The sequence below is a fragment of the Aphelocoma coerulescens genome, chromosome 3 (genome assembly GCF_041296385.1).
Source record: "Aphelocoma coerulescens isolate FSJ_1873_10779 chromosome 3, UR_Acoe_1.0, whole genome shotgun sequence".
Lineage (NCBI taxonomy): Eukaryota > Metazoa > Chordata > Aves > Passeriformes > Corvidae > Aphelocoma > Aphelocoma coerulescens.
The window spans coordinates 120,967,381-120,994,949 of NC_091016.1; the positions used below are offsets into that span (position 1 = coordinate 120,967,381).

General features: G+C 40.1%; 2 protein-coding genes across 2 annotated transcripts; both read right to left on the reverse strand.

The window, feature by feature from the left end:
* Nucleotides 1–255: 255 nt before the first annotated feature.
* Nucleotides 256–8,664, reverse strand: LOC138108733 (cytochrome P450 2K1-like). Its single transcript, XM_069011779.1, has 9 exons — nt 8,221–8,664; nt 6,507–6,669; nt 5,235–5,384; nt 4,611–4,771; nt 3,777–3,950; nt 3,050–3,188; nt 2,174–2,358; nt 1,948–2,089; nt 256–564 (listed from the first exon to the last, which is right to left on the reverse strand). Exons 1-9 carry the CDS (start codon nt 8,473–8,475, stop codon nt 377–379), a joined length of 1,557 nt encoding a protein of 518 aa, XP_068867880.1. The 5' UTR covers nt 8,476–8,664; the 3' UTR covers nt 256–376.
* Nucleotides 8,665–10,317: 1,653 nt separating this feature from the next.
* RHAG (Rh associated glycoprotein) lies at nt 10,318–25,948 on the reverse strand. Its single transcript, XM_069011788.1, has 10 exons — nt 25,738–25,948; nt 21,019–21,202; nt 19,147–19,297; nt 18,788–18,935; nt 17,892–18,058; nt 16,871–17,008; nt 16,532–16,653; nt 15,746–15,831; nt 14,809–14,882; nt 10,318–14,129 (listed from the first exon to the last, which is right to left on the reverse strand). The coding sequence occupies exons 1-10, from the start codon at nt 25,871–25,873 to the stop codon at nt 14,052–14,054; spliced, it is 1,284 nt and encodes a 427-aa protein (XP_068867889.1). The 5' UTR covers nt 25,874–25,948; the 3' UTR covers nt 10,318–14,051.
* Between the last annotated feature and the right edge of the window lie 1,621 nt (nt 25,949–27,569).

The window sequence follows — 27,569 nt, forward strand, 5'->3', positions numbered from 1 at the left end:
TTCTCCTAGTACAACCTAAGCACAGCTTCGTGGTCCATATGTCCTTTGGGAAAAACCTGGACAGCATTTTTTGGGATATGTTTTCAACAAACACTCATTGCCAAGTGAAAATGGCAGCAAGAATAAGAAAGCTGAGGGTCTGTTATTTAGCCAAGATTAGGTGATCTAAGAGATTAATCCATGAGCCATCAATTAGTTCACACTTCTGGTCCATTTCTGCCCTCCCCCAATAAATAAAAAACAAAAGACCAACACTTTGAAGTACTGAAAACCTTCATTGAAATAACGGATTATTTTGGTGAAAGAATTAAGAAGACAAATGTAATGGAAAAGTAAATTAAAGATTTTTGAAACACAGTGGATGCTGATTGGAGCTCTAGGAACGTGCTGTGGCACATATTTCATAGGGCTTGGGGATGATATTAAATGAAATGGCAGGGCTGAGGTCCAGGTCTGAGTTGGAAACTCCAGGTGGAGGGTGGAAGTTGAACCTCTGCAGGAGACTGGTGAAGAAGAGGAAGAGCTCCATTTTGGCAAGAGTCTCTCCAGCACAGATCCTCCGCCCTGGAAGGAAATGCAGAATGACCACAAGAAAATCAGTGAGAGCTGCTTCTTCAGTATTGGAAGAAAAATACCCTTTTATCAGCTCTTACTCTGAAAAAGGTCCATGGGAATCCAGAACCTTTGAATGCCATATCCTATGTATGAATAAATAACACAGTAGATTTTTTAAAAGTCTATTGGGTACAAGTTATCATAAAGAGAGGAATTTTGATCTTTAGAGGCATCATACCAAAGGCAGCTGGTGATGGTTTTTTCTTTGTCTAAATGCTTGCATTTGGAGAGAAGTGTATGGAAATGTATTCTGAATTCCTTAACTCCAGTATTCAATAAAATCTGAATTTTTTCTTCATATTTTTGCTCTACTTGGCTCAATTTTTGTATCCTAGACCAGCTGGTTTAGTCTAGACTTTGGGTCTATTTGTCTACTCATAGGCAATTTTTTATTAAAAACCTGTCAGCAAATTCCTTGAAGACTCACAAATGCTGGCTTGAGTGGGACTGAGAAGGAAGGGGGGGGAGATAACTCTATGGATATTCAAAAGTGCTGTAAATATAAATTGTTCTGTCAAATCCAGCAGCTTGTAAACTGCCTTATTCATAGCATGAGCATTCAAGGCCAGAACTAACAAAAATCTGAACTAAAATTTGGTTTAAACTCCCCTGTGTGACAGAAAGTGGAAAATGAAGAGCTGTTGCATGGCTGTTATACAAAATAAGCCCTCCAGGGAAAGCCCAGACCTGACACTCCTTGGATGTGCTTTCATCTGGGACATCTGGACTTAAATCGGGAAAAGAAGGCCTGGGAACTGGAAGTATCATACATTCTTCAACAAAAAAACACCCTGCAAAAAAACCCCCTGAAACAAACAAAACCCTTCCAAAATTACTGTGTACTGGATGCTGAGTATGACAAGAAAAAATCTTACTCAAATATCATGCAGAATTGAAAATATACAAATAGGATCAATAAAAAAAAAAATGGGAGAGTGTTGCGGATATGATAGAGAAGTTAGCCAGAGAGAGATGTATGAGAACTTAAAAAGAGCAATTACAGAGCCTGCAGAGCAGGAAAAATACCAGAGAAGGAGCAGGGTTGGAATCTCCCATGCTTTGGCAAATGGTGCAGGTGTGTAAACTCAGGTAAGGCCACACTCTGGGGAAGCCTCAAAGGGCAACCCCCTTCTGACTCTTGCTTTTACACAGAATTTATATGATTTTACACAGGGTTTATATGACAACTCCTCCTTGTTGTTGCACTTTATGAAATCTTGACCCAGCTGACATTATTTGTGACTTTTTAAAATGGGCATGGAAAAATGAAGCAGGAAATGCAGAGAAGCACCTTTTGCTGCGTGTTTTGTGTAAATGTAAAAGAGAAAGCACCTGCTGAGAAAGGCATGAAAGCATCTTTCTTCACAAATTTCCCATTGGCATCAAGGAAGTGCTCAGGGTAGAACATGTCTGGTTTCTCCCACTGCGACTGGTCTTTCAGGACTGAAGTCAGTAAAGGGATGATGTAGGTTCCCTGTGAAATGGGACAGAGGAGTGAATCCCTGGACAAACTCAGAAAGAGGAAATATTAAAAGAAGCAATCTTGTAGGCATCTCACCTTGGGAATGAAATAGCCTTTGAGGGTGACATCTGCAGCAGTCTCATGAGGCAAATCCAGTGGCAGGATATTGGCAAACCTCTGAATTTCATGGATGACAGCATCTGTGTATGGCATCTGAGCTCGGTGCTCAATCCGTGGGGGGTTGGACCCTATCACTTGCTCTATCTCTTCTTGAACCTTTTCTGAAGAAAGAATCAACTCTAAGATACAAGGACTCATTTGCCCCTGAGACACACTGTGCTTTAGTAATGTAAAGTATAATAGATCTGGAATGCAAATCATAAATTCTCCAAAATTTTTTTTTTTCCTTTCAGAAATAATGGGAGGTGAACAGGACTACAGTGTTTGATTGATTCTTTACCAACAAGAAACATGAACACTTTTTTTCTGCCCTCTCTTCTACCTAAAGATCCTTGTTCTGCCCAAGGGTTGTCTCAAAACCCCCATTAGACTCTGAACAACCCTGTACCATCATCTGGAATGGAGATGCCAGGCAAAGGGCAATTCCCTGAATCTTCTCAGGTCCCTAAAGCCTCCGTACAACTCATTTAACATCTGCACAGGCCTTTGGTTTATCAACAGTTTCTGACAGGAACCTGGGACAATTTCATTGACCAACACAGGACGGCTCTTTTCTTATTAATTAATGAGATTTGCCTGAGCAAAGGGCCTGGCCTGTATCAACTCTGTGTTGTGCTCCTGGCTGACCAGTGTGACCCTCACCGGGTCTGAACCACAGGGCACAGAGACAATAATTGGCTGGAAATCTCAGGTTTTTGTAACTTGGCCTATTAATAGGTATGTTGATCGTCCAGGTTCCTGTTTGGTCCCTAATGCCCTGAGTGTAACAATATCTACCATAAAACCACTTACTCTGGATTTCAGGGTACTTTAGCATCAGCAGCAAGCCCCAGTTTAGTGTGGTGGAAATTGTCTCAAGACCAGCAGTAAACAAATTGCTCACCAAGCTTAGCAAGTTGTCATTATGGAAATACCCACTGATAGTGGATTTCTGAAAAAAAGTGTTTGAGATAAAAGGATGAAAACTTAAAGCTTTCCATGTGAAAATGCAATTTAAGTAGATAAACATTTGCTAAGAAATAAATCCTATATTTTAAAAAAGTGTGAAAGACAAGGAAAAGCTGTGGGCTTGTGCCTGGAGAAGAGTGCTGACATCTCTCTGTATTTACTGGGGCCAGCTGCAAAAGGAGCTGCTTTCCCCATGGGGAAGGTAACCCAGACATATTAGAGACCCCAAATAAGAGTCCCAATAAAGCCCAGGTAGTGATTTTGTTCTGTAATGCATTATGTTTTCAAAAGAGCCAGAAGGGCTGGGACAACAGAGAGAGCAGATAAAAAGCCTTGGTAAATATATTGATATAGTCTGAAGAAAATAAATAAGGAAAATGTTTGCTGATTAAAAGAGGTTGGAACTTCGCCAGCACGAAGTATCTGTTCAACTCTGCCAATTTGTTAATTGTGTTTTCTCAAAGACAGCTTCCCTAAAGAAATTTAGCTGTAACTGTAAGAACTGAAAGGTAATTGTAAATGTCTTCATAGGGCCATAAAATTTGGAATCAACAAGAAAAAATTCAGTTACCTCCTGCTGTTTAACCAGGAAAGCATCAATTAAACTTCTTTGGTCATTTTTGTCCAGGTTTTTGAGATGTTCTACAAAAGTAACTCGTACATAAGCCTGGAATTCATCTCTGTTTCGGAGGAGAGGCTTGTTAGCCCTTAGGAGGAATCCAAGGTATGGGAAGATATTGTACATCTACAAGAGTGGAAGTTATGAGAGAGAATTTATCAGCCAGAGCTCTGAAAATACTACAGAAACAAATTAGCAACATTTGGCCTATTTTGCAGATACAAAGTCAAAAACTTAAGATTAATATTTTGTTCTATAGAACATGAAAAAGTGACTGGATGAATTCATGGTAGAAAATTCATCAAGGACCACTGAATAGATTTAAAAACCCCACCCAAATTACTATTTTTCAGGAGTAGTGTAGGTGTCAGGTTCAAACAGCTTCAAGTTGCCACCAGGGAGATGGAAATGTTGGCCAGCAACTTTTATGATTGTTTTAGTCAGCTCTTCCACTAACATTTTTTCTTTTTCTTTTTCAAAGCCTAGAGGAACATAAATCAATTCAATGTGTGACAGCATTACAAACAAGTATCAGAAGGTATTTTTTACTCATTATCACTCTTCAAACTATATCATAAATATGTTTTTGAGAGACTGGGGGTTTGATTGTTGACTTCATGATTCCCAGACTGTCTCTCAAGCTTTTTTTGTCCAAGAAAGTGCTTTGTCAACCTATTATCCCTCGAAGTCTCAGATTTTCCTGTTTAATAAAAGAAACTGACTACCAGTATTGCTATTTTCCTGTGGCATCCAGTGGAGCAGCAACATAAACATGTGAATCATTACCGTAACCAGAGGTTTCCCAGCAAGCCTCATGCTTTCATTGGTCAGATGTAGAAGTCTCACAAATCTGGAGTCTTTGTAGTCAAATCGTTTTCCAAGCAACATCGCCACAATTATATTAGCAACTGCTGCATTAATTATTTTGCTGACATCGAAGGGCTTTCCTAGACAAAGAACGAGAATATATTACATCGTGGCAAGAGGTGTAATTTGTAAATGTAATTTTAATATTAAATATTGAATTTTTTTTGTTATGATTGACTGCTGTTATTATTTTCCAATGTTAGAATACCATACCAAGACAGGGAAATGCCAGAGGAGCCAAATTTGTCAAACTGAAGTAAATTTTGTAAAAAGGTCTGAACTTGAGAAGGCTCAAAAAGCCTCTGCATATTTGGACAAAACCTTAGAGGTAGCGAGGCCCTGGCACAGGTTGCCCAGAGAAGCTGTGGCTGCCCCATCCCAGGAAGTGTCCAAGGCCAGGTTGGACAGGGCTTGGAGCATCCTGGTCTAAGGGACGGTGTCCCTGGCCATGGGAAGGGGTTGGAATGAGAAGGTCTTTAAAGTCTCTTCCAACCGAAACCATTCTGTGATTCTACAGGTTTGAAGAAGGAATAATCCACCCACCTTCCTGTGAGGTGATGGTGTCTGCCAGGTGCCCATACTCCTCCACGATTCGATCCTCAATGGCCTTTTTGCCCATCCCAAAGTCTCGTAAGGTTGTGAGGGTAAATCTTCTCATCACCTTCCAGTTTTCACCATGAGCAAAAATAACCCCTGAGACCAAGAGAACATTTCAGGGTGGCAGAAGATTTTAAATAATTTTGTAGGCATAGAATGGAGCTGTTTAGTAGCAGTCACTTTTAAAACAAGTTAAATTGCATCTGGATGAGGAAAAACACCACTGTGCCTTAAGTACTTTTAATCCTCAGAAACAGGGTTATTACACAAGCAAAGGATAACTTATCTAAGATTTATTTAATCAAATCTTAAGAAGAATATGTGTCCTAAAAGACACTTGTCACTGAAAGAAAGTGGGCATTGGAAATTCAAGTTCGGACCACTGGTCACCATAGCTTGGAAGTGGAATTGAACAGAGATCTCTGATGACTGCAGGAAAAACTTAAGTAGGCACAAATGTCTTTAAAATTTAGATGAAGTCTTAAAACCTCCACTATCACTTTTTTTTACTGAAATTGTTATACCATTTAACGGATGACTTCAGCTATGGGGTTTTTTTTCAAATAAAAAACTACAGTGAAAAGTAAGCTTCTATGCAATAATATGATCAAAAGATACAGCTGTTAACATTTTTCACAGAATTATTCCTGAATTTTTTTCCAGAATATTCCTGAAGTCCAAGGATCTTTAGAGATATAAATATGAAACTCTCATGCTAAATTAGAATGAAGTTTAGGTCTAAAATTCTTATTTTGAAACCCAGCTCAGTAAACAGTATTTCCCTTTTAAAAATAAATCCCCAGTTCTCTATGTGTTACATGCTATCTATTGTCACATTCTGAGTTTAAAAGCACCATTCACCACTTGAAATGATGAACAACAGTAGAATATTAATTTCAGAAAGGGTGGTTCTATGATAAACCAAAAAACCACAAGTCCAGAGCCATATCATGAGACCTAGAAATGCTTCTCTGGCATGGATACCCTGTTGTACACCCTGGAAGAATAACCCTGTGGTTATTCTTAGAGTTATGGTTGTCTTGTTGCCACTGTCAGTAGTTTCAAAGTTGAATACATGTGCTGAAGTCAATGAAATGTCTCCCTATTTCCAATGTTTTTTGAGATCTCTGGTCCAAAGTATTGTCCCAGCTCCTGCTTTGTCTATAGGAAAAAAAATTGAGTAGGTCAAGCTGATAAGGAAAAATAAGACCAACTTACCATTTCCCTTGGTCAAATCTTCAAAGATTGGGACTTTAGGTCTCTCTGCAAATGCATCTGCCTGGTTTACGAGAGCTTCCTTCACTGTCTCATACCCAGAAATCACTACAATTTTCCTGTGTCCCATCTGAACACTGAAGACTGGACCGTATTTTTTGGACAGCTATCAGGAGAAGAGAACAGTGATTTACAACTTTTACAGCTTACAAAGAAATTCATCACCCTTTCCAGTGGTGCTTATTTTCCAGTCCTGCCTCTGGGTTACTAACATATTAGATATTTTCCTGACTACAGGGAAAGACGCTTGATTTAAATAATGGTAATGTGCCAGACATTGTGATGGATGACTGAATAGCACAGCTGGGAGAGGAGTCCACTTGTGCTAAACTGAGCAGAAGTGACATCAGCTGAAACACCAAGTCAGCAAAGGATTGCACTGACAGCTCTGTCTTCCCTCAGAAACCCTTGTAAATTCAATTTTTGACTCATGTCTTCACACTTACCTCTATACTATTGTGTTCCTTTTGTTTACAGGCTAAACCTGTTCAAACCTCTGCTATCATTAATGTATAAAAGAAACCCAGTTTGCTTCTGGGCTAGGATTCAGCATTAGGTAAATTCAAACTTTTTATACATGACTACATCCAGCATAAATCTGTCTCAGAGACAATGTGGTACCTTTTTAGCTGGTACAGGTAGATTTATTTTTGTGCAACTCAGTGTTCCTGATTCTTCTGACAACTGGCTGGGGTTTTCCTGACTGCACTTATTTTCTAGTCGGTTTGCATAGAGAAACAGAAGGCAACTATGTTTAGCATCAAGATGCCAAATGTTCACCAAGTGGTAAGCAAGTACAGCCAGCTGAAATAACAGGAGCAGTGACCCATATCTGAATTATGCTCAAATCAGAGAATCAACCTCCAGCATTAGAATGGAATCGCTGAATTAGAGTGGACACATGTTGGTTCTGTTGGCCTGAAAACAAATGGAACTTGCTTTTGTCAACGTGATTGGGCTGTGTTGGTGATATTCCAGATATTGCATCTAAGCAATCTTTTGATTTGTGGATGCAGCATCCATACAGGTGCAAATATCCCTTTGAAAATCATCAGCAAGGAGGATGTTTAATTTTAATGTCTAAGCAGAAGAAACACTAAGGAAGGAGCAGGTTCATAGAATTCTTCTGACTCAAAGTCAGCAAAGCCCTGCAATAAACTATGTAAAGAAAGCACTAGAAGAAAAGAGAAAGATTTATTATTTTGGCAAAGATTGTCTGTGAATATTAAGAGTATATAGTTATATCTTCAGCTTTTGGGAAGAAAAGAGGAAAGAGAGATGAGAACGTAGATAAATCAGTGCAGGCAAGATGCTTTAGTCACAGCTCCAGGTGCATCAATCAGTGGAAGGCAGGACTTCGACCACATATCAAAATTGTTCCCTATTCAGTTGCCTTTTTCTCAAAATTACCACAAAAATAAGGTGGGCACTTGCTATTAGTTTGAGAGTCGTTGAAGGCTGAAACCTAGATGCATTGAGAAAGTATTACAGCAAAAAAACCATGCTGCATTCAACATTTTCTGCTCAAATAACCATCTCCTGTCCCTTGCTAAAGGCTCATCCATGGATAAAATACATCAGGTGCAATAGGAGAAACTCTCTGACATCTTGGACTATGGGGCTCAGTTATAGAACTAATAGAAAAGAAAATGAGTACCTGTAGATAAGTCCTGTAGGGTCTCTTCAAATCAAACAAAAGAAGGTTTCCAATTATAGGTAATGGTCTTGGTCCTGGAGGAAAATTTTGTCCTTGGTTTTTCCAGAAACCTGCTGTTTTCAAAATGGATAGAAAAGCCAGGATCAGCACTAAAACGGTGGAAGTGCTGCTGTTCCACAAACCTGCTGTTTTAAAAATGGATAGAAGAGCCAGGATGAACACAAAACCAACGGAATTGCTGCTCTTCCAGTCCATCTCTATTCAGCCAAGTATTTGCCACAGAAGAGAGAAGAGAAAATGTGGACTCTGGGTCTCTGTCCTCCTGCAAGAATTGTGCTTGAGACACCCTTGTGTTAGTCCATAAACCTCTTTTCTAGTGAAGGGTATGTTTTACTTGCAGTTGGTGATTTGTTCTCTTCCCCTGTCCTTCCTAATGAATCCTCGGAAGGGTACAGGAGCAGATAAATATTTGCTAACCAGTGTGTGATTGGGTGGGAGTGTAGGTGACAGGGCAAGTGTGAAAGTCCAAGAACATGGATAATTGCAGGTCATCAACCTGACATTTGCTATAAAAGCCATAAATTCTGCACGCTGTCCTGGTTACTGATTAATCATGCTTTTGTCATTAGTACAGCTATCCTTGATACCCTTGAGAAATCAAAATTCCACTGCCCAGGGGGGTAGTGCACACAGATTTAATTTTTTTAAAGTGTTTAGGGGTGGCATAACTTTGATTCCCTTGAATTAATTGGGAATTTCAAGTCACAGAATTATGGAATGATTGAGTTTGGAGGGGACTCTCGAATTCATCTGGTCCAGCCTTCTGCTCAAGCTGGGCCACCAAGAGGCAGTTGCCCTAGACTGTGCCCAGACAGGTTTTGAGTATCTCCAAGGACCTAAATAATTATATGATCCTAAGGAGGGAGACTCCACAAACTCCTGGGCAACCTGTCCCAGTGCTTAGTCACTCTCACAGTAGAGGTCTTTCCTGATGTTCAGAGAGAACCTCCTGTGTTTCAGTGTGTGTCCATGGCCTTTGGTCCTGGCACTGGGCCCACACTGAGAGGAGTCTGGCTCTGGCTTATTTGATCCTTCCCCCAGCTGTTTATACTGGTAAGATCCCCCTGAGCCTTCCCTCCTCTAGGCTAAACTCCCACCTCTCTGTGTTTCCTCATATAAGAGATGTTCAGTCCCTCCAGCATCTCTGTGGCCCTTTGCTGGACTCTCTCCAGTCTGTCCATATCTCTTTGGTACTGGGCATGCCAGAACTGGACACAGCACTGGGAAAAGATGTCCTCTGTTGGCTGAGGATAGGGGGCTGAGGTAAAGCCTGACTCAGGTGTCTCAGAGTCTAAGAGAGTGAACAGCAGAGGAGGAGGTGTTGAAAGAAGAAGCCAAGGGGAAGGCTGGACAGAAAAGCTGAGTCACAGCCCACAGAACAGTGTTTGGAAGAGTTTTCTAGTAGAAATCTAGAACACTAAATTGCATGTGGCCTTGAGGCCGGAACCTGAAGGTTGTGTGAAGTGCCTCAAGGCTGAGCCCCTTGTCCTTCTCTCCCAAAGTGTCAGGATCCCTGCAGAGACGTGACCGGAGTCAGAGGAGAGGAGGGAGTGGCAGAATTCCCCAGGGAATGGAGGTGCAGAGATCTAGAGGAAAAGAGCCCTGGCACATGGCTGGGAGCCTGGGAGGGGGGGCTCCAAGCTGCTCTTGGATTGGCTCACTGTGAGCCTGCTGCTGTCCCCAGGGGCTCTGAAGGAGGGACCAGGACATTTCACCTACCTGGAAAGTGTCCTGGGAAAAGTCCAGGGGGCCAGTGTCCAACTATGTTCCAGTTGGCCTGATTCTACTTCACCTTCCCAGAGTAGGTAAAAAGGCACTGAAAATGTCGAGTTTTCCACATATATCTGGAATTTAACTAATAGCAAGGAACTGAGAGGAGGCTGAAAGGTGAACATTTTGCAGGAGGCTTGAAATGAACAGGAAGAGCTCTCCATTGGCAAGAGGAGACATATTTGTTAACATACTTTGTGAAAAGGTTGATCCCAGTAGGAGAGAAAGAAGACATCCCCAAGAAATGTCAAACAAATCAGTTGGTCATTTGGTCATTCAATTCATGCATTTATTCAGCAGCAGATTTGAACACAAATGTTAAAAGGAATTTTGTAAGCAAATATTGAGCCAATGGCTTTCAAATAAATTTTCTTTTCAGTAATGAAATACAAGGATACTGCTCTGACAGAGGTAGGACTGAAGAACTGTAAGACAGCCTTCAAAGCTATGGTCACTCACTGGTGTTCTGAAAAGGGCTGACAGTAAGCTTGGTGTCGCGGGTTGGGTTTGTAACCGGGCAGAAACACCAATTTAGTGTAGTGGTTTGGTCTAAAATACTCATTACTGTTTATCTTCTGTGAGATAAGAATTAGGAGAAATGCAAAGCAGGCACCAACTTGAATGAATATAAAGAAGTTTATTAACAGACCTAAAAGAAGAAAAGAAAAAAAATTATACCACCTTTAGAACTCTCCTCCTCCCCCCACCTTCCTCCCTTCTCCCACTGACAATGTAAAGACAACCCTTAAGATGTTCAGTCTGTTTACCACTTCCATAATAACCTTGTTCAGTCCATTTAGAAAGAGAAGTCTCTTTTTGCTCATGCTATGAAAACAGTATCACACCGAGACAGCCACCCACTTCCAAATATTGTTCAGTCCATTTAGGAAGAGGAGTCTCTCTGCTTGCGATGTGAGTCCCTTCCCCCGACTTGCAGCTTTTCCCGCAACTGCTTTCGAGGGTTCACTCTTGAAAGTTTTTTGGGGTACAATTTTAAGGTTGAGCTGTTCAGAAGCAAAAAAAAAGGGCTAACCTATGACACTTGGCCTTTGGTTAGTTAAAGAAGATATCATAAAAGTTTTTACCCATTTAAATAAACCCCAACAAACCACAATACCTTATTTAAGCTTTTTTAATGTAGAAACAAGTTAAAGTGAGAACAAAGGCAAGACAGAAACAGTGTTGAGCAATTATTGGAAGGGATAAAGCATTGCCAGTTTTTTATGAGACGGAAAAGAAATGCTGATGATCTTGAACCTCAAATTTAGAATAGTTGTACTTTAACTTTTGTTTACTTTTCAGTCCCATCCGCTAAGCTCATCCTCCACTCTGTGTCTTGCTTAACTCCTTTCTTTCCTTTCCTGCCAGTGTAAGGCTTCCTCATGGAAGAACAAAAGACTTAGTAAAATATTTTAAGCTTAAGTCTTTTAAGTGTCCAGTCACATATTGCACAGAAGTTGTAACTAATTACTAGTGAAGCTCTGCTGATTCAAGGTATTCAAAACTTTGATTAATTGGGAAATAACCAACCAGGGACAATACCCTAAGCCAGAGAACCAAATGCCACTGGCATTTGCAATGTGGAGGTGAGCAATTAGGGTAAAATACTTTTAGAAAAACAAATTGTACACTTCAAGGGCATAGTCACATGGAAAGGAAAGTAACATGTAAAGCTCTGATTAAACAAAAGTGTTCATCTCCCTACTCTGTTTTTTGAGCGAACCTAAGGGACTGATTTTTCTGGGGGAGGAATCTGCTGAAAAAGAAGCCAGGGGACAATAATGGGTACTTGGAGGATGAGGGTATGACTTACTATGGAAAGATTATAAGCAGAAATGGAGAACAAAACTGTATAGTTCATTTTTTCCCTTTTTTGATTTAAAAAAACAAACAAACCCTAAATGTAAATATTGAGGTCATCATTCACCAGGGAAGGTTCAGGTTGGATGTTAGGAAAAAATTCTTCACTGGAAGAGTGGTTAAACATTGGAATAATTCCCCCAGGGAAGGAGGGGAGTCACCATCCCTGGAAGTGTTCAAGCAGTAGACACAGCACTTCTCAATGTGGTTTTCTGGCCATCCATCCATCCAAGGTCAGACTTGATGATTTTGGGAGTATTTTCCAACCTTAAGGATTCTACAATTCTGAAAGATTTACTGACAGTGAGTTGTACTTCCTCACTCAAGTATTCCTCTGTGGTCAGCATGCAAAACTACTGAAATTACCTCACCCATTCAAGGTGAATGAAAGACTGCCTGACTCTCCAAGTAGGAATCTGAAGGGTGAAATTCATGTATTGAGGATAAGATTTTTACAGGCTGTCCACAGATGGAATCTTTTTCAAGTACTTCAACACTTTGTAAATTATGCACAAAATACTTCTAAAATCTTTACAAATGTGATATTTACATTGTTAAATGTCTCCTCAGTTTTTACAAGAATGAATGTGTGAAAGCTTTGAGAGGATAAAGGACGTCTTACAGCCAACAAGGTAGAAGACAGTCAGTCATTGCACATCTGCAAAAGAGCTTATCTGAACTAAAGTGTGATACAACAAATGTATTTTTATTCATGGATAGAAGTCTGACATATGTAGCAGTATACAGTGGGTATAACATATGGGACATCCTTGCCTAGTATCTTTCTAAAGATTTTCAAGGAAAAATACATCAGCAGAACTGAAAATATATGTGCTATTTTATATGAGAGTTTTCCCCTTAAGTCTGATAAGTAAGGCTTGAAATAAGATCCTAATATAAAAAAAATCTTGAAAGTTCACCCACTTTGGCCTGACATCAGCAGTAGCTTTCTGTGAATGATGGATTGAGGCACCATGTTCCTTCTGTTTGATTTCCACTTTCCATCCATTGTCTCTCAGTGGAATATCCCATGCATGAAGGCACCTCATGGAGTTCCTTCAACTACTTCAATTTTTGTCTCTGAACGGAGCAGCCACTGGCATCACTTCTTAGGTAGAGTTAATTTACTTTAGCTTCAATTTTCTTCTTTCTGCTTTCACTTCTTCTAGGAGACAGTGACTTCAGTGACTCACCCCATGGAAGTTCTCTGCCGAGTCTTTTGTAGGTTGAACACAGTTTCTTTCCAATCAGTTCCAAACAATTCGTGTTTTTCTGGAGTTGGCGTTAGTTCAGGTTCTATTTATTGACATTAACACTGCTACAATCCACTTATTACTGTTGAATAGAATAAGACCTATTATGCAATCACCTGGTTTTCATAGCTCCTACTCAGGTCCCTTATTGTGTCCTTGAAACTAACTAAATCTATGAGAATAAATAAATAGATCTATAGCAATAATGAATTTTTTTTTACAATTTCACATTCTTCTCCCTTTCAATAAACATGTTAACAATGAATCTTGATAGTCATATTGCCTCTCATATTGCCTTATCAGTCACTGTATTCTGTGCTTTGCCATGAGAATTATTTCAGCATTTTGCTTCCTATTATAATCAGACTTCAAAATCCAGCACATTTTCTCCTCTGTCAGAGAATAGGACAACACGCTTTCTTAAAAGGTTAATCTGGGATGCTCTGGTGAAAAGTTTGCTCACGTCCAAATAAAAAACATCAATTCATTTCTTCTTGATTACCCCTATACAGTTGAAGGATGTAACTCAGAAATCTTGCAATGAAGTATATTATCCTGTAATAACCTTGAAATCCAAAGTTTATTCCAACAGCTATATTGTTGTCAGTGACAACAAAAGATAAAATATATATAATTTCAAAGAGCAGTTTGGGGTGCCTTTTTCTGATGAACAAATATATTAGAAGGATGTAATTTATTCACCTGAGCTTGGCATAATGACTAAGTAGTTTAAAATCAAGCTTGTTTTCTCTTACAAAAATATAGCTATCTACAGTCCTTTCTTAAAAACCTGGTGTGGTTGGGACAATACTTGGGTGTTTTTTGTTTCTTAGCATTAGAAACATGAAAGAGCATCATTAGGACAAATATTGCAGATTAACTATTTTTCTACATGGCAACCTCAAATCTGCTGTGCTCATCATGGTGGCTGGAGTGAATTTCGGGTACTGTCTCCTCCTCTGGAACCTGCCATGAAAAACAAAGAAGAGTTCAGTTAAGGAGATCTAGACTTGCTTTTGCCGTAAAAGAAGACTAAAATGTACTGAGAATATAATTCTATTTGCATATATATTATATATCTGTTTATTAACATGAACACAGCCTGACATGGACCATCAATTCTGGATACTGAGGGATGAGCTCAGGATTTTCTTCATAGAAGAAGGAGTTTAATTCATTAAAAAAACTAATAAAATTTCCTTTTAACTTCACATTTTATTTACAAGGAATGTATATCACATATACTTCTTGCCTTGTTTTTTGGGTTTGTCCTGGCATAAAGAATAAAATTCAGGTTGCCTAAATTAAGAATATGTCATCAGTCTCTGATAAGGAAGAGGATACCTGATACAGTGAGCATGTAAGAGAGAGATAAAGGCCTCCACTGTGATATCAATTTGTTGTCTCTCTTTCTGTTTTTTGTTCAAGGTGAGCCCAATGAAAAAGGCATGATTACCTAAGAAGTCCAAAAAAGATCCTGGAGGTGGCCTTGATAAATTCACAGCCTGAGGTAGAGCAGCATTTTTGAATTTTGAAGAGGCAGATTTTCTGACTCATGTGTGCAAACCACAAAGGCCAGGAGAGTGGGGCTGCAGTGTCTGTACATTCTCCAACATAACGAAAATGAGCTGAGGTTGTGTCTTACCTCCCAATAAACAGAGTCATCAAAGCAGTTCTGGTCAGATACTTGTCCCAAGAAGGGCAGCTTTAGAATAATACCTGCAGGAAAACCAGCATCAGAGGCAAAAAAATGAAGAAAATTACCAAATAAATGTCCCTCAGATGTTCCCTGGGCAGCCAGCTAAGTTTTCTGATTCATTTCCTCATCTACAGAAATGCCCAACCATTCTGGGACATCAGGTCATTCATTCTGAGAGGTGATGCAGATTTCTTCATATAAACATAAATAAGAGCATAAATAAGAGCTTGTTTTTAATTGACCAGACTTCAGACCAAAATTTTCTATTTCAGCCTGATTTTTTTGTTTGTTTGTTTGGAAGTATTCACAAACACATGGAAACATGTGACACCTCATCGAGTATGTCTTGATCTCAAGCTATTTTCTGTTCAGAATTTTAAGTGTCTGAATCTAGAGAAGGATTTCATCCAGAACACCTTATTATTCCTATAAATATAAAACTCAGTATCTTTTGAGCATGCTTTCAGTAAGATATCCAGAATCACAGACTCATGGAAACATGTAGGTTGGAAAAGACCTCCAAGATCATTAAGTCCAATCCTAGACCAAGCACCATCTTGTCAACCTGACCAGAGTACTGAGTGCCACATCCAGTCATTCCTTGAACACCTCCAGGGATGGGGACTCCACCACCTCCCTGGGAAGCCCCTTCCAGCGCCTGACAACCCTTTCAGTGAAGAAATTCTTCCTGATGAACCTGAATTTCATTTGAAGACAAAAACATCGGAAAACTACTTTTCCATATTTGAGTTTCCTCCATCATGCCATCACCCATTATTTCAATTTTGTATTATTCACATGAAATTGTTGATACATTTAAGTTCTTTATGGAGAAACCTCTAAATTCACAGGTGTTTTTAGTCACTATATGCATCATACTGACCTGTCAGTGCTCCTCCCACCAGTGCAATTCCAAGTGTACTGCCCAGGGCAGCAGCCTGCATGGCAGGAGTAAGCAAGTGACCATTCCTGAAAAGGGTAGAAAACCAAAACATTTCCTATCAAAAAACTGTTACACTTTGAGACTGATGATCAGTCTTATGACATAGTACTTGCTGCATGCTGGACAAGGTGACTCATAGGAAAATATCCTAGAGTATTTAAGGTTGGAAAAGTTCTCCTAGATCATCGAGTCCAACAAATCCTGCCATTGCTATGTACAAGGCAGAACTCATGACTTTAGTTTAGCTTTGTTTTAGGCTACAGATGAAAAGAAGTTCTTTGAGAAGGTTATTAATGTCCTGTAAGCCATTAGAGAATACTCCCTGTTGTCAAAAAGACCAGCATTTCATCTTTTTGGAGTTTTATGAGATATGGAAAAAACCATTTTGCCTTTTTTTTTGGAAATCTTACAATTACCAGCAGTGTAATTGTAGAGTCATAATAAAGATTTTTCTATGTTTGAATGGTTCAGTGTGCTGTTTCTTTATGATGTTTTGATTTATTTATTTTTATTTGAGCTTTTAATCTGTAACAAGCTTGTCATTTAAACAGTGTGTTAAAGGCAGGAGATCCAGAAGAATCCAAATTAAATGAGAATACAATGCCTGACATCAAATCAAAGATGCATTTCTGAAAAAAATCATAATTAGATCCAAAGAAGGTGGCAAATTAGGATAGACATTCAAAAAATCAAAAAACTTCTTTCTCTCTTCTCTCTATAACTCACCTAATTTCCCTTTTTGCCGCAGTTACTATGATGCCAGCAATACCTCCCAGAATTCCAGGTAAACCATGTAAATTATGAACTCCACAAGTGTCCTGAATTTTCAGCTTGGATGCCAACACAGGCTGCAATGAGGGGAAATAGGAAGTTTATAGTGAGTTTATAGTCTTTCATGATCTCTAGATTGAGAAAGAGCAGAAGTACAAGAATCAAATGATTATTAAAAGTCACCATTACCTGGAGTTTACTGTATCTATCCTCCCTTTACAGCAAACCAAGGGAGCTCCAGGAAAGCCAGAGAGAAACAAGAAATGGGAGCAGAGCTGGGTCCCCAATACTTACAGTCAGGAACTGGAATCCAAGGACAGAGACAATTCCAGCAATGACCCCAATGAACATGGCAGAAAAAGGGTGGATTTCCAGGTCAGCACAGGTACCCACTGCTACTCCTCCTGCCAGGGTGGCATTTTGAATGAGAACCTACAAAGGGGACATGGAGGAGGAGGTGACACATGAGGAACAGAGGTTTGTTTTAGGGCTGAGTGCCTCTGAAGGCTCTCTTGCACATGCTGGGCTCAGAGAAATGACTGCAGCAGCTGGAAAGAAGTGGGTGAAAACCGGGCTGGATTTGAGGGCAAGGAGATGGAAGGTTGTCAGCCTGGCAGCCCCAAGCTGGTTTGGTCTTGCCTGCTGTGCAGCTGCACTGCGAGATTGCCAGGGAACAGGTCATTGCCTTGAGAGACCTATTTTGGCTCTTGTAATAAGGAAACTCAAGTGGGACCACCTTTGGAATAAGATCCAAAAGTCCGCCTGAACACGGGAATAATGTTGCTACGGTCCAGCAGGTTCTGTGGACACGAGAGAATCATCACAGAATCACTAAGGCTGGAAGAGACATTTAAGATTAATAAGTCCAACCATCAAACCAGCCTCACCACCATGTTCCCTGGACAGTCTACTAAACTGCTTTTCAACCCTTTCTGTGAAGAAATTTCTCCTAATATCCAGTCTAAACCTGCCCTGATGCAACTTGAGGCTGTTTTCTCTCATCCTGCCACTTGTTATTTGAAGAAGAGAGCAACCCCCACCTGGTTCCATTCTCCTCCCTCAGGGAGTTTTAGAGAGTGAGAAGATCCTTCTGGAGCCTCCTTTTCTCCAGACTGAGCCCCTCCAGCTCCCCCAGCCACGTCTCATCAGACCCTATAGCTTTTACAAGTGTAATAGCTCTAGTATGAGCAGAGCCTCCAGATAGCCTGGACAGATAGATGGACACTGGGAATCTGCCTACTCATCCTTATTACAGAGGGTTGACTCAATTTGACAGAGATGTTAATAAAATCACAGGTTAAGATGTGATTCTTACCATATTGAATTTGCCTCTTTTATCCACCAAGCTGGAGAGGGCAAACGTTATGATGGTACAGGCAGCCAAGGAGTAGTAAGTGTTGATAATGGCTGTTGTCTGGGCTTGCCTGCCAGTTGCAATGGCAGAGTTGAAACTGGGCCAAAAAAGCCAAAGGAACAGGGTACCTGGATGAATAGAAGTCAAAACAAAGCAAAAGCTGTTTAGTTACAAGGGCCAACACAACAGCGTGAGCTACAAGAAATGAGGGCAATGATTAATAAGAAACATGGAATAGCCAAAATTCTGGAAGAAATAATAGAATATGCAGAAGTTTTTGACAGTGGCAGCTGGGATTTTGACACATGGTCTCTATCAAATTTTACTAGAAGGCTTTAATGACCCCTTGTCATGCCTGACTGACTGACAGAGCTCACCACCACTCTGAAACCCCAGCCAGAATAGGAGGCATAGGCAACACAGTTCACATGCAAATCCTTTATCATCTATCAATAAAACTGAAAGTTTTAGCTGGTGAATTTGTCTATGAACAGTTCTCATGGACAGGTAGATATATAATTTCCATTCATTACCATGACAGGCACAGCTCAATCCTTTTAACTATGGCCAATTCCTTTGGAAATTTGCAGAAAGGCAGAAGATTTAACAGAAAGAAAGTCAGCACTAATGCACAAAGAAAACACATCTTTAAATTGATGTTTCCTTTCTCTGAACCAAGGAAAAACTGTAAAAATATGTATGCCACTGAAAACATGGTGCATGCATCAGACTAAAAGGAATTTGCCTGCAGAAGTGTACTTCGGAAAATAGATGTAGCATAATAATAGGTACTCAGTAAAAAATAGAGATGGAAGAGGGATGAACAGCTGATCAGCACTCGATATTACTCCACTTACCAATCATGGCAAACATGTCTGAATGATAGCTGGATTCCTCATTTTCATGTTTGTTTGTCAGACCAGGACGGTACAAGATGAAAGCTGCAGCCAGACCAAAATAAGCTCCAAAAGCATGGATAGTCATCGAAGCTCCAACATCTGTGGCCTGTAATAGGGATCCAAAATCATGCCACAGATTTTATACAGCAGAAAGACAGGGGTCTGATGAACAAGGGGTCTGATGAACAAGAAGTCTGGAGGATTTAATGGTTTATTTTCTATGGTAGAACCTAGAGCTTAGCATATGCAAACTGGAAGTATTACACAGTGAAAGCATTTGTTATAAAGAGAAAATAGTGATTGCTAAATAGTTGTACCTTTAATACTTCAGTAACTAGATGTTCATTGCATGCAAAGATGGTGATCTCCAGAAGTGTCAGGATCAGCATCTGAATGGGACTTGTTTTCCCCAGGAGTGCTCCAAATGAAATCAAAGCAGTTGCTGTACTGAAGTCTGCATTTATCATGCTGAAGTTAAGAAAAAGAAAAAAACCAAAACAAAACACATGAACAAAACCAAAATTAGTTTGAAAGCTGTAATATCCAATGTGCCATTAAAATGATATCATTAAAATAATAGAGCTTTAACTCTTCAGATACAAAATTATCAGTCTCCTCTTTGTGGATAAAAATTAAATCAAAGCTTTCCAGATGGATCTTGTAGGGATCTTACCAGCTACTGAAGAGTAAGTGTAGAAGGTTTCCTCCCACTTATACCATCCATGTGCTTAACTGGTTGAAATTATGGTGAAAAGGCAGATGAGAAGTGTGTTGGGACATGCAGGGATGTCATGGAATCACAGAATCACTTAGGTTGGAAAAGATCTCTAAGACCATTGAGTCCAACTGTTCACCCAGCACTGCCAAGTCCACCACTAAACCATGACCCAGTGCCATATCTGCATGTTTTTTTAATCACTTCCAGGGATGGTGACTCCACAGCTGCCCTGGGCAGCCTGTTCCAGTGTCTGACCACCCTTTCTGTGAAGACATTTTTCCTAATATCCAATCTAAACCTCCCCTGGTGCGATTTCTTCTTGTCCCTTCTGGCCATTTCTTCTTGTCCTGTTGCTTGTTTTTTGGGAGCAGAGCCCAGCCCCTATCTGGCTGCACCCTCCTGTCAGGGGGTTGTGCAGAGCCAGAAGGTCCCCCTTGACCCCCCTTTCTCCAGGCTGAGCCCCTCCAGCTCCCTCAGCTGCTCCTCATCAGACTTGTGCCCCAGACCCTTCCCCAGCTCCTTTGTCCTTCTCTGGACATGCTCCAGCCCCCCAATTTCCAGCCCTGACTGCCACCTAGGCTTCAAAGATGACAGCGAGCTCTTTGGTCAGATGCTTTATGTAATCCTGGAAGCCTTGCACAACTTTCTGTCTCTATGCATCATCTTTGCGTGAGCTGTCAGGCAGGAGCAGTGTTAGTATATTTTGGGAAATGGCAAAGGTAAATAAAACCTCAAATTCATCAAAAACGTGGAGCACAGAGAGGCACTAACCTGTGGGTCCCTCTACACATGCCTGCCTGTAACCATTAGGGAGCTACTTACATTGCTCCTGCTTTCCCCTCAGTAATGTTTGGATGCTGTTCCTTTCAAAATTGCCTACAAGTTGTCTTAGAAAACAGAACTGCAGATGTGGAAAACATTCTGGGACCTTGGCAGAGGCAGGACAGGTGAATAGGAGGGGCATTAAATGTGCTTAGAGACATTTCCCATGAGGTCTCTTATTCTGTGATCGGTGTTCAGACCCTGCTGGAGTATGACGCTCATGAAAATCATTCCTCGAGAAGTAAAAGAAAACCTCATGAGTAGATAGACTTGCTTCTCCAGCCTTTCATCTGTGCTCCCATGTGTCACAGAAAGAGATCCTTCCATGCCTGCTAGATGCAGGACGTGCTGTGCTACTGCTGGAAATCTTCCAGCTTCCACAGCTTCAGAGATTCAAAGCAATCTCTCTACAGGACCCACACCTCCTACACATAATATAGGACCTCACATTTCATCACAAGCTTTGGTTGCCTTGGCCCAGTGCACCAGGAGTGGCCCCTTCAGAGGTGAAGGGCAGAAGGATGTGGAGAGGTGGGCAATAAGGCTTAATGAAACTTAGGTAAAGTCTGACCCCATAGATGTTGTGGCTTATGGCTTCTCCTGATATCTTTAGGCATAGAAATATCAAGTTTTGTAAATTCACATATACCTTTTGATGTCAACAATAATCTTCCCTTCATTCATGTGCCAAAATCCTTGCATCAAAATTCCCCACTGGAGACCAAAGGCAGCAATGAGCATGTTGAAACCAACACTGCTGAATCCATATTTCTTCAGAAAGGTCATCAGGAAACCAAATCCAACAAATATCATCACATGGACATCCTGAAAGTCTGAAGGGAAAACATATCTATGTAGTGACTGTGAAGAGAGACTGTGAAGGGTAAAAAGCCAGGGACAAAGGAGGAGTGAATAGAAAAGAGTTCCAAACTCCAGTCATGGATGTGATCCATTCTTCCCACTTCATGACCAGTCTACCAGTTGAAGACTTGAGTGTCTGGAAAATGCCACACCTAATTATTGATTATATTGATGCCTATATCATTATGGAAAACCACTGGATCTCTATACTCATAAATTTAATGCGTCTGGCACTGAACTCTCTTTGTGAAGCTGCCTGGAACATGCCCACAGCTTCACGTCCTTACAGAAAAGTTATGTTTCCTTTTCAATAAAGGTGGTTGGAGCCAGTGTGTTCTGGCTAACTCAAAAACTGTACATGGGATTTGTTTGGGTGAGTGTTAGGTGTCCCAGTGCAAAGGAATGCTTGGCATCCCTAAAAATTACTGTACAAGACATTGATCTTTGTACATGGATAAAAGAAAAATTAATTTTAAGGCAAAGCTTAAACTAAAAAATTAATATAAGTAATCAGCATACAATTAGTCTTCATTCAAATATTTGGTTGTTTTACGAAATATGAATTATGTTAAAATATGACTAGTTCTTTTTCTACTTTTTAAAGTTATTACTTTTAATTTTCTTTTTTATTCTTTTAATCCAAACTGAATCTGTCACCATAACATGGATACTTGATATTTTAAAATATATTTTTTACTTTTAAGCCTTATGTGATTTAATTGACTCTAAACCAGACAGGTTTGAATCCTGTAATTGCAACTTTTTGTCCAATTCTACTGTTATTAAGAACCTCCAGTACAATGACACCATTAGAAAAAAATATTTCATGCCAATAAGTTGGAAAAACTTGAGCTGGTTAGTATAATATTTGACTTGAAGTTACAGTTCCCATTACTTGAAGCATTCCTCAGTTTTGCATTACCAGGCTTAGCCAAAAGAGGGCCCAGAAGTCTAAGAAGTTACTGGGGATTCCTAATAAACTGTTTTATATTTGCAGTGTCATCTTCCAGCCCTGACCTAGCACTGAAATATGCAGTAAAAGCTTTTACTTTGCATTTAAGAAACAGCATCGTTGGTTGGCTTGGAATTAGATGATAAACTTTAAAGTCCCTTCCAACCCAGACCATTCTATGATTCTACAGAAATGCAGGTGGTTCACAAACATCTCCAACCTTTTTTCTTCCTCTTCAGGCTGGACATTTTAAAGTTCTCTGGACTTACTTACACAAATGATTAAATGTCCTGGTTAAAACTATGTTAATTCGTGGGTGTTGAGGACAAATTCCTTCTAGTTTAGCCTGTACCTTGACCTCTAACTACCTCTCATGCATTATTTTAAAGAAGACTAGGTCTGGAATGGCTCTAAATGAGGAAGAAAACAGCATGATTTGAACGGAACTGTTTCAATAACCAGCTGTTTTTGACAAAGCATAGCATTTCTATTCTGTGAGACAGGAAAAGAAGGATTGGGAAAAACATGCCAGCAGATCCTAAACAAAGCCACTGCCCAGAATTCTGCAAGGCTGGCCCACTGCAAGGTGGTTAGTCTGACACAAAGATGCTTGTGGCATACACTAAGACTGATTTTGCTTGGTCTAAAGTTGTAGACCACAGAACCCTGAACAAGAGGGATGCATAAGTTTTCCTAAGCCATGAGTCATGGATGCTCACAGGACAATGCATACAGGATGGCAGTACTACAGAAATCCTCTTGTAGTGCTCTAGGAACCATCACACCCCCTTGTTCTCCCATTACAGTGGCACAACACACCTGAAATTGTCCATCCAATTTGCTGTGCCTGTACTGGCATCCACCAGAAAGAGATGTAATGCAAAGCTATGCTTTGGGAATGATGTCAGCTTAGCCCTCCATGCAAAGCTATGCTGATCCTCCACTATTACTTTAATTTCTCTTCTGTTCAAAACCACTGAAGCAGCTTGCATTCATGGTGCTGAGGTGTTTAAGGCATACAAAATCAGGCCCTGCACTGCAGTCCTGAGAATATAAATTAACTCTTAGATGAAACAACTAAATCTCTGAGGTAGAGATGCGTTAACATCCTAAGGCATAGCGTGGGAAACAGTTTGAACCCATCATTTTCGGGACTCAGGGGAAGTCCTGGCTCAAGATATTTACTAATACACTATACAACCACAGCATTAAATTTCTGCCAAGTCCTTAGGCAAACTGTGCTTTTGTTTGCACTTTGTACAGGTACATTTGAGTAAGGGGTCCTAAAAGGGAAAATACAGGTATTGTGAAAATCTGCTTTTATTCCCATTCTTTATTGGGAATGACTTCTGTCAGGTCAGCATCTAAAAGTTCAGAATGACATCGGTGGTGTTTGCTTAATTCATGTCTCTACTGGTAATCTGAGCAGCCTGGCCTAAAGAAGTTCAAGTTCTCTCTTAAAACACTGTTCCCACCTTAAGAGCAGTCCCTTATCCATGCTATGCCTGAAGCCCTACCTAGGAGGAGGCCAAGGGGCTGGTCTGCATGAGCCCAAAACATTCCAGAAGGTTGCTCAGAGGTCAATAGTGTGGGCTGCTGAGGGACAAGTGTGCAGGAATAACACAGTCATACACTGCCTGTGCAGGGAGGCATGGGAGACAACAGGAAATTCCTCCAACACTTTTTAGACACTGATAATAGTGAAGAAATAAGCATAGGTGATCTCTGACTGGGTAGGTTTCATTTAAAGATCTATATTGTAGTGTTAGTACAATTTTCTGTGCTGCCAAGTCATTAGTGTGGGGTTTTTTGCACAGCTTTTTCTAGACCAAACTACCACCTCCTGGGTGATAGTGGACCAAGAGTAATTCCCAATACACTGTCTAGATAAGGGCACCTAATTTAGGAACTTGGATAGTTCAATACAATTGGGATGGTTTAATATGATACCAGCTAAGAGAGCTGCATTTGTTCAGCCTGGAGAAGAGAAGGCTCTGGGGAGACCTTAAAGCGCCTTCTAGCACTTAAAGGGGGCTTATAAAAAAGTGGAAGAGTGACTTATTGAATGGGCAGATAATGAGAGGACAAGAGGGAACAGTTTTAAATTTAAAAAATGAGAGATTTAGATTGGATGATAAGAAGAAATTCTTTGCTGTGAGGGGGCTGAGGTCCTGGCAATCTGCTGAGTCTGCCCAGAGAAGCTGTGGCTGCCCCACCCCTGGAAGTTTTTAAGGCCAGTTTGGACATGGCTTGGAGCTTCCTGGTCTATTGGAAGGCATTCCTGCCCATGGCAGGGGTTTGGAAAGAGGTGACCTTTAAGGTCCCTTCCAACCCAAACTTTCCTTTGGCTCTATGAACATCATTGACATGGCTAAGCTGTGTCACAAGAGAGTGGGCTCTGGCACAGCCTAAGTTACCATATCTCAGGGATACTGCCACATCTCAGTGAAGCCAACCTAAATGTGAGTAATTAGCCCCTGAGATTCATCAGCTGGCTTCCATCTGGAGCTGAGTAATGCCCTGCATTTGCTGTTCTCTGACCCAGACAATGCTCTCTGTGAGAATACACAACACAAGACTACTCAACCCTGAGATCACATTCTCCTGTAACAGCCACTGACAGGACAGTTAGAATGAGAGAAAAAGAGGGATACATTCAAAATTACACAGGTGCTACCTACAGGCAGGGAGTTCTGTACCCTGTCATCCTCATCAAGTGCACTGCAGTCAGGGCTACAAGTCTTTGAGGCCTCAGAGCCAAGAAAACGAAAAACAAACCTTCAGTATTGCCAGGAAAACACAGTTTGCATCTCTGCAAACTTTGTTTTCTATTTATTCACAATAGTCTATTCTTTGCATGAGGAAGAGGGGGTGAGAGAAGCGAGTAACTACTTCTCAGGCCAAAAGCTTTTTCTAATCTTCAACAAGTATTTGCAGAGCAACAATTCAACAGAAACATTTTCAGGCTAAACCATTACTGCCTAACAGAGACACTGCTTTGGAAGATAGCAGGAGGTTATCCACCTCGCCAAAAAAACTATGGCCCTTTCTGGAGTCCAGCTTCTACAAACATTTTATAACAGTGATGCATATGTAGCTCAATTTCCATGTTCTCAGAGAACAACCTTTCAAAACCTGGATGATAGTAACGAAACATTCTATTCATTTTAATTATTTAATACAGTAATCAGGATAGAAGATCTGGCAAGAAGCACCCCTATCTGTCTCTGGAAAATGCTGGAATCTTTCAAAGCAATACATAGTTCTCCAAGTCTTAACCTGCTGTGCAAACACTAGAACTATTTCCCAGGCTCTTCTCACACAGAACAGTAAACTTCTCAGCAGTGAGGTACTTGCAGAATTTTATGTGTGCTCAGCTTGGATTTGTCTTTGAAGTCTGCTGCTTTCATACCTCAGAAAAATTTGTTTGCCCCAAAACACAATTTTCTTTTCCAACATTATCAGTAGGTAGGTCTCATAAGTTATTCAGAAATCTTGCTTAGGATCAGTTTAAAGAAATTCCAGCTACTATAAATCTTAGACAGAAATACTTACGTGGGTATAAAAGTCCAGGAATAGGAGCTGTGTCATAATCCACAAATATCCCATACAAAACAATGATGATCACTTCAAGAAGAAGCGCCAGGATCGAGAACTTGAACCTCATGTTGGTGTCAAAGTCTGGAGGCATTGCTGGAGAGCAGGTGGCTGTGAGAGCTTGATAATGTGTGTTTGCCTTCAGAGGAGCTGACTAATTCCATGGATCTGGGTGATATAGGAAAAAAAAAAAAGAAACAGACGTGAATACACCGTCACACCCAGTATGGGAGGGAAGAAGTACAGGTCAATATAATGATTTCAATTTCCCAGGGTACTTCTGTGTGTGAAATGCTGGCTTGCATGTGGTTTTTTTTTTCTAGTTTGTAATACAAACCAGCTCATTCAGCCACAGTTGTACTTTTCACTGCCTTATATGTATTTTAAAAAGGAAATAGCCTTCAAGAAAATCTCACACAGCCTGGTTTGCTGCATGTAGTAAGGAACAGTCACTCTCGATTTGCTTCCTGTAGTCAATAATATTTTCAAGTGGTAGCTCTTCTTCCAAAAAGTAAATAATTTTACATTGTTAATAAAACATGGAAATCACCTTTCTTCATATAGGCTGTGATAAGCAAAGAGAATCTCTTTCAACAGCCTGAAGACATAATTTTTTTATTTCACAGTGAAGTTCTCATTCTCAGAGCACAAGTCCTCATTGAAAACTGTTATTTAAAAAGGAAATGATTGTACTTCTTTATATGCAAGAAGGTTATTAATAGTTGTTAAAAAAGAAAGCTGTAATTACTAAAAAGAGGAATTTGAAGTAAACAGCTCCATTTTTCATTTTGAATCATTGCTTTTCTTTTATATTCCCCTTAGCTCAGACAATGAAAACAGGTCAGAGACCAAATCTTAGTTTGTAAACTTTCTCACAAATGGAGGATAAAATTAAATTTCACTTAGTTTACTGTTGGATGATCTCTGGCTCTTGAGAGTCACATTGCTTGTCAAAATTTTTCTTGAGTCCTCAAAATTTTGTGGATAAAATATTGTATTGATAGAGTAAATTCACCTCTCTCAGTCCAGTAGTCAGAAAACAGAGCAAAATTGTATGGCAGGAGTTTTTATTTCATGAAAGATTGTATCTTTAAAAGAGAGATGATATTTTAGTAATTGACTAAATTGACAGCAATAAAATGCTGTGTCAATTCTTGGGTATAAAAATCAGCTTAATATAGAGATGTTGGGAGATGATGCTGAGTTGGGCTGCTGTCCTGGTGAGGTACTGCTGGAAAACTGCTCCCATGCTATGAGATTTAAAAACCCAGTTCTTTTTTAAGATACTTCTATTCTGATGTACAGGGCAGTGACATGACTTTTCTCTGTTCCTAAGGCAAATTTACAATTCTCTAATATAAAGGTAGAGTTAGACCATTATCCAAACTAAGTTTAAATTAATCCCAGTTTTTTCTCCTTGAAAATGAGTCTGTGCATTTGGAAGGGAAACGAAAGTATTTAGCAAAAAACCACTCATCTATCATATAATCAAGCCTGCAAGTGGCAAAGCTAAAATAAGCACATATGTATTTTTTTTGTTTCATAGCAACTGTATTTCATTTGAACAGGTCAAAGAGAGGAAATGGAGCTTTGTTAAAAGCTATCACTCATTCTTACTGCACCACAGGAGAGGACACACAGCCAGGTTTGATTGTGAAGACCTGTGAGCTCCTACATTGGCTCAGGAGGTGATTAAAAAAGAACAAACTCATGAGCAAAGGTTTTCTTACCCATAGGTCAGCCTTGAATATCTTGTGTATTCATTGCATAAAGTTGTTCCTAGTGAAGGT